General features: G+C 32.9%; 1 protein-coding gene across 1 annotated transcript in view; it reads right to left on the bottom strand.

The window, feature by feature from the left end:
* Positions 1-7,558, bottom strand: part of LOC110283034 (uncharacterized) — a gene marked incomplete at its 5' end in the record, with an annotated part of 14,135 nt that extends 6,577 nt beyond the window's left edge. Inside the window, 2 exon segments of the mRNA XM_043044862.2 lie at positions 4,161-4,384; positions 7,452-7,558. Of these exon segments, the coding sequence (XP_042900796.2) occupies positions 4,161-4,384; positions 7,452-7,558 (331 nt within the window).
* Between the last annotated feature and the right edge of the window lie 268 nt (positions 7,559-7,826).

Consider the following 7,826-nt stretch of genomic DNA (forward strand, 5'->3'; position numbering starts at 1 on the left):
AACTCTTTCGTTTTCAAATGTCTTTGGTAGAGAATAGGTGTAGAAATTCTATTTTGGGACTTCAAGCTGAAAATATACCATTGAATCATAATTAGATTTATATTTCAATGGAGGAGTTATTTTTTGGATCTTGTACTTCTTTCACTTCCACATTAGGAAGTATTAAATGATTTTCCATAATGCGTAGAGTTACAAAGGTATGTATGCCTGGAACCTAATTACATCATTCTCTGTAGTATTTAATGCGGGACCGATGGTTTTCGCATGTCTCTTGCTGAATAACGTGTTCCAATAAACATCTGCCGGAACCATCCGGAGATTTGTCCACACCCCCTCCCTTGTGGAGTGGGGAAGCGAACTGTTATAACCACCAGCCTAACTTTAAATAAGCATTTTTATAACATATTATGGTTTTTGACTGCATTATTAAAGATGAATACAACAATGATAACAGGGATGTAGCCCTGTTATTATAAGCCTCGCAAGATGTTAGCTTTGCTGAGGAAACCCTTTGGATGAAACTTACGCAGTTCTTTAGAGGCCGGCTGTGACTTCGAAAACCTCACCTCATCACCCACGGGGGAAAAATACATCAAAAATATCCAATATCTCATTCGCATGGACAGTTGAAAATTTATCAAGTCAAATTCTTCTGCAACTCATGATAATTAATAATTTATCGAGTATCTTCAACAAAAAATAAATTCTTCAATCATCAAACTTTTCGTTTACATAAATGATACTTACGCTTAGTGGAACTTGTCTTAAAAATCATCAACTTTCCTTTTGTGCATGCTGAATGTTATGTCTACATTCTGAAGGCGATGAATACTACTAGAGAGCTGAATTCGATCTTTTTCTCCCCTCTTGGACAGAAAATAAAATCTGCATTGAACTCCTAGATAGACGTTAAAAAGTTTTCGATTTGAAACCCCGGAAATCTTAGCATTTTATCGTCGAAGAATAATTGTTCTCGCACCCCGATGGTCTACTTAGATGTTCGACATTCCCTCCTCCTACTCAGAACTCAAAGAAAAATAAGCTTCAATTTCTCCTTCACTATCGGTGTTAAATTATGATTCCTCTTAACAAAGAAACAAAAACAACTTTCATCTGATGTTGTGATTTTCAAAATGTGTTTTGGAATCGAAGAAGCAAATTTTTTTTTCCTATCAACTTTCATCTGGTGTTGCGGTTTTCGGAATGTCTTCTTGGACTGGTTCGAACTTTTTCTCGTATCCTTTATGCTAATTTTTTTTACATTTCTCATAAAACAATTTCTTGAATTTTTATTGATTAACAAAAAATAAGAAAAGAATTCATGTAAATAGCAAAAATCATAGAGTATGATTTTTAATTTTTTTCTCATGCTTGATGTTTTAATTGAAACAATTATTTTTTATACATTGATTGCATTTACTGTTGAAAATTTTTTTCTTGAGAAATTTTTATTTTCCGATTCTGATCGTTTTGATTGGCTCAAAAATGCTTCGAGAAATTATTTTCATATTTATTGTTTTATGTGTTACAGTTTCCATGAATGATTGATTAGTAGAATTTATATATTTGTTTTACTGGTGTTTAGGCTTAAGATATAAATGCCATTTAAAAAATTTTCTCTTCTAAATGTAACTGCAATAGTTATTGAAATTCAATTTTAATATATGAATATAATTACGGTGTGGCAGAAATTAAATCAAGAAATGTTAATAATTAATACAAATAGTTCGGAAAATGCTAAAACACAAATTGAAATGTATTAGTAACTGAATGCACTCAAAATATTTACAAAATAAAAATAGAAATAAAAATATTAGAATTTCCTAACACCCTATTGTGACAAATTAAATTATCAATTTTATGTCCAAAAAGAAAGAAAGAAAAATATAAATGAAAAAAAAAAGAAATTTGTAATTCTTTTACTTTTTCGGACTTGGTCAAAACTAAATATTCCTATTAAAAAATGTGAAAACTTATGTTATCCAAACAAAAGGACAGTTCACACTTAACAAAATTTGAGAGTTTCCCTTTTTACGATAGGCTTAAATTGTTAACTCCGCTAAGTTTTTTAGACTTGATACTGATTTACCATATGCTTTAGTAGGGTTGCAAACTTGCAAAAATTTTTGTCTGTTTATTGATTGTGTCGGGCCAGTTGTTACTCTGTTTGGTAAGAGACTGATCATCTCTGCTAATTCTAAAAATGACAACTTATCTTTGAACATTAGACAGCAAAATTCTCAAAATGTTAAGGTTAAAAATGGTGAAAAAATAAAAGTTAAAGATGTTTCAGTAAAAGTAAACATCGAAAAAATATAAGTTAAAGATGTTTCAGTAAAAGTAAACATTGAAAAAATAAAAAGAAAGAATGTCCAAAAAGTTCAAATGATTCGAAGATAGATCTAGGTAATGGATGCGTACATTATCAGGTTAATATCGACGAAAAAATATGTAAAGGGTAACAGAAACAAAAAATAAAAGGAAAAATCGGAAAAAGAAAGAATGACCAAGAAACTGATTACAAAATAAATAAAAAGAAAATTTAAGTAACCAAAATTTTGAAAAAGTACATGTATCAAAGTTTAGGAAATATCACAGCCCACAAATGTTGAAATTAAATGACTCTTGTTGTCCAGTTCGTTCACATAAAAATTGTGTACATTTTTAACCACACAGAATCTTAAATTCTGATTAAACGACACTTGTTGTCCAGTTCGTTCGCATAAAAAATTGTATATTTTTGTGTGAAAAATTTTTGAAAATTTTAGTAGAATAGTTATATAAACATGTTTCATTTTTCTTTCTGTTTAGTTATTAAACAGGTAAATTGCATTATCATGTTTTTTATATTTTTGTCATTGTAAATAATTGTTGTTTTTTTTAATATATAATTGAAAAAATATTATTTGTAGTAGGGAAAAGGAACAGTCGTACCAACCTAAATTTTAGAAATTTAAAGTATTCTAAATTTTTTATTTTGGCTAACCAAAAGTTTTTTTTTGGGGGGGGGGATGTAATACAAAAATTATAAATACTTTTATATTAATAAAACCATTAAAACTCTTTCGTTTTCATAAAATGTCTTTGTTAGAGAGTAGGTGCAGAAATTCTATTTTGGAACTTCAAGACTGAAAACATACCATTGAATAATAATTAGATTTATAGTTCAATGGAGGAGTTATTTTTAGAATCTTGTCCCTCTTTCACTTCCATATTAGGAAGCATTAAATGATTTTCCATAATGCGTAGAGTTACAAAGGTATGTACGACTGGAACCTAATTACATCATTCTCTGTAGTATTTAATGCGGTACCGATGGTTTTCGCATGTCTCTTGCTGAATAACGTGTTCCAATAAACATCTGCCGGAACCATCCGGAGATTTGTCCACACCCCCTCCCTTGTGGAGTGGGGATGTGAACTGTTATAACCACCAGCCTAACTTTAAATAAAGCTTTTTATAACGTATCATGGTTTTTGACTGCATTATTAAAGCTGAATACAGCAATCATAACAGGAATGTAGCCCTGTTATTATCGGTGCTCTGGNTATATATATATATATATATATGTCTGAGTCGGTCCAGTGCTATGGAAACAAGAATGCCGCATTTAAGGAAGGGTAGCTTCACTCTAGGACTAAAAAAATAGACCGAAGAGATTCCCGAAACTACTCCAAAACAATGACCCCGCACCCCCACTTGAAATAGTCATACTTCGTTACCAAAGTCACCGCCGCAGATCCAGACGAATGTCTGGGGGAGTTCTTCTTCTAGAGAAACTAGCGGAATAGAGCGTTCGCCTTCCAATGAGGCGAACCGGGTTCGAATCCCAGTCGATGCGAATTCCGCACCCGGCTTGCACCGACCACAGTGCTGATGTCAAATATCCTCAGTGGTAGACGGATCATGGTTTAGAGTGCCCTTGCCGTCAGGCTAACAGTGGGAGGTTCTCGCAGTCTTCCTCTCCATGTAACGCAAATGCAGGTTAGTTCCATCAACAAGTCCTCCACGAAGGCAAATTTCTCCCACTACTCGATGCAGGAGTTCCCTTGTCTTCTGGATTGGGTTCAAAATGACAAGGATACGGAGTTGAACATTAGAAGTCGTAAACCCATAAAATTGGATCAACAACGGTTATAAAATAAAGCAGAGAAACTTACCTGGATGTAATCTATGCACTTTCCGAGTAGTTCTGTCCGAAATCCAATTTGTCGAATGCTGACCATGATGAAGTGATTGGTGGGGGCTTCTAAAAGTATTTTGCACTGCATATTTATTGAATAGGATATTTTGTCTGTTGCCTTTAAAATTCCAGCCGAGAGTTCACCTGAACTTTCAAGGGATACTTTCAATGAGCCTTTGACACACATACCCTCCACATCATCTGGAGAAAAAAAAACATATGTTCTCTTCTTTAAAAGAACATATTATCTAACAAAATGTTTAAACGGTTTTGAATTGAACTAAAAAGAATTTCTGTTTTTGATGCACCTAAAATGGAAAACGTAGGGCACACCACTTTCGAAAGACGTGGGAGGAAGTTTATTTCAAAGGGGAGGCTCAACGCGTCTTTTGTATGGATGGTGTTTTCAATATAAATGTAAACAATAACAATCTCGAGCTCAATACCTGCTCTAGTTCCGGTTAGAGAGCTTGCAACTGCTTACTAGGCGATATTTTCAAACGGATAATTTTGTTTTCAATGAAAGAAGTAAATTAGGTAATTTCTGAGCTCAAATCAGTCATATTTCGTAAGATATTAATGTTATTAAGTAATTCTGGTGAGTCTGAAGTGAAAATTTGCTTTAGTTATTTATAGATATTGTGTTAAAAAAGGTGTCATGGTTGCTAGATTTTGAATAACTCGCTTTTTTAGCAGTCCTGATTTGGCCTTTTTCCATTTGTTTATTACTGCTTGTTCTTGTTGCAAGCTGTGCACCATCTTATGTTAGTGTTAGCACCTTTAACATTGTAAACACAAGTATTGTTAGCATTGTAAACACAAGTAATAAGTAATCAAATACCACGTTTGCAAGAATCTCGAAGCACAATGATCACATTGTGGGCCAAATGGCTTTAAAATACACTGTTAACAGTAACCCGGAAGTATAGGCGGTATGGAGCTAGCAGCGTTTCCTTAGTGTAGAAAATGCCATCCATTAGGTGTAATAAAAATAGAATATATATTTTTTTAAATAGAATTTGTAAAACGTTGCTTTTAAAATTTTTATAAGGTACTTTTAATTTTGTGTCTGTAAACAGGAAAGTGGTCTCGCGCCTTTTTCCCCCCCAATTCCTACTATTAGTTCACACTATTATTAGTTATTTTATTCTAAATGTTTTTGTATTTCGAATGTTTTTAAATTTATTTTATTTGTTGCTACTCTTTATGGGCCTGTGCGGAGTGTTTTTACACTCCAGCGAATGATGTATATCAAATGCTGCAGCTAGAAAAAATAAATAAATAAAAAACTATTAGTTCACACAATCTCTCCATATATATATANATGTTAATACAGTTTTTTCAAATATTAATTCATCTATATATATATTTCTCTTACACGGCGACAAAAAAAAAACCTCATTACAACTCCCCGAATGGCAACGCTGGAAAATCGACTGATGATTGCCGCTGAAAATGTCACATGCCAAATCTATCTGAGGTGGCTCCACATATAGCACTTTTTAAAAACGGAAACTGAAACAACCAGAGAGAGCATTTTCACCAAATGTGAACTCTTCCGAAATTAACCCTATCAGCTGCGGCAATCATACTATTAAGCTAGGCAGAAGTGAGTAGTCTTTGTCGATAGATCTCTATTTTAGTATTTTGTCGAAAGCGCTTTTTTTTCACGAATTTAGTTGACTATTTTTGATTTATATCACGAATTTATTTGTTTTATTATTGTTATTAGTTATTCATTGAAAAATGAGTCTCAGTCGTGCTGTTACGCTTTAAGATTTTATACTATAGCACATTTGTAATAGGTTTATCGAATTACATGTCATTTATTTGAATTCAAATTTATTTTAATGGCTTAGTATTTACTAAAAAGATGTAATTTTTTTTTAAAAAAAAGTTGTTATATGGAATTGAATGATTGTTTAGAATTTTGTGGATTTGCAATGTACCTAAGTTAGTAGCGAACGAAGCGAGCTTGGTTTGCGAAACAAACCATATAAGATTGCGTAGCAATTTTCGGGGGTTGGCGAGCGTTAGCGAGCAGGGAGCAAAGCCCACTAGTTTATTAAATTAAATTAATTCATTTAAGTTTTATATGGGTGAAAAAACTTTTTTTAATTGTTTAATAAGGGCCGGGACAGCCTGGTCGGTAGGGCGTTGGGCCCATATCCAAGAGTTCGTGGGTTCGATCCTCGCCGGCCGAAGACTCCCCGTGTAGTAAATGGTGACTGATGCACGTTAAATCTGTCGAGTCTCAAAGTCCTCCATGTTCCCACAGCAAATCAATACCTCTGGGGGTACTGATCCAGGAGTTTCCTTGTCTTCTGGATTGGTTCAAAATTACAAGGCTACGGAGTTGAACGTAAGTAGTACTAAACCCATGAAATTGGGTCGGCTGTTCAACGACGGTTATAAAATAAAACAAAATTGTTTAATAATAAGTAATTAAATATGTAATTTTTCCTTGTTGACCCTAAGTAGGAATTGACTTTTAATTTTTCTACTTGTCTTATTGAAATTTCTTATTTTAATAGGTTGTAATAAGCATTCAGAACATTCCGACTGTATGTGTTTTATATTTATGCATGGATGCAGTCAAAAAATTTTTTAAATTAAACATGTGAAAAGAAATATAATACTAGAAACGGGGAATTCACACTAATAATTATACTGACTTCCAGAAATTTTTGCTGGTTACCATTTTATATTCTTTGAGTGCTTAAATATACATAAAAAAAAATAGAGAAACTTTGCCTTAAAAGTGTAAAAATAAACACCTAGGACCCCTGGGCAAATTATTAGACTGTAAGATTCTATGTAAAATCTTAATTATCAGGTCATACTTTATTTTTTTTTACAAGACTGAAACCGGTTTATTCTTGTTTACGTTAGTGTATATCACTTGGTTAACATTGTAATGCAATACGTTAAAATTGAATACATATAGGAAGTATATAAAAAGTCTCCGGAATAAAAACCCATTACATACATGTTTAAATATAAAAGTATCGTGCAAAGCATGTCATTATTAAAACACTACAGTGCCTTTAATAGTTAGGTCTAATTATTATAATATAATGCTTGATATATTCTATATTTATATAATATATCGTCTGATTTCTCCTATCGTCGAATTTATATTACACACCGTCTCATTTAACCAATTGGATATACGAACAAGGTCGCGTAAAAACGCTGTTATCACCTGATAATTAAAGAGTTTGCATCGAATAATTTGGCTACTTTCAAAAATGAGATCATGACTTACATGTTTGGTATCGTGCGGTGACACAAGAGACGAGAAGACACGCGAAAAAAAGGACGCATTTAATAAGGCGGCGCCAGACGCTCTCCTTCATTCTCTCAGTCGTCGTCCTTTATGTTTTTCTCATCATTTGGTAGGAGTTATAAAATGATCAGCTATTATCTTATCACATCTGATAAGGACTAATTGTTTTGTGATGTCGATTTATTTTTTTGGTGTCGGATGCGTCATGTCAACATATTCACGTTTTGTTTTAATCTCTCCAGCTGGAGGTATAATGCATAATGTAGATTTCCTTTTGCCCCCCACCAGTGATGTAATATTAATGTTTCTTCGCGAGGTTATTATCTGTTATCTCCTTCAACTATATATATATAT

This window comes from Parasteatoda tepidariorum, chromosome 2, assembly GCF_043381705.1.
Source record: "Parasteatoda tepidariorum isolate YZ-2023 chromosome 2, CAS_Ptep_4.0, whole genome shotgun sequence".
Classification (NCBI taxonomy): domain Eukaryota; kingdom Metazoa; phylum Arthropoda; class Arachnida; order Araneae; family Theridiidae; genus Parasteatoda; species Parasteatoda tepidariorum.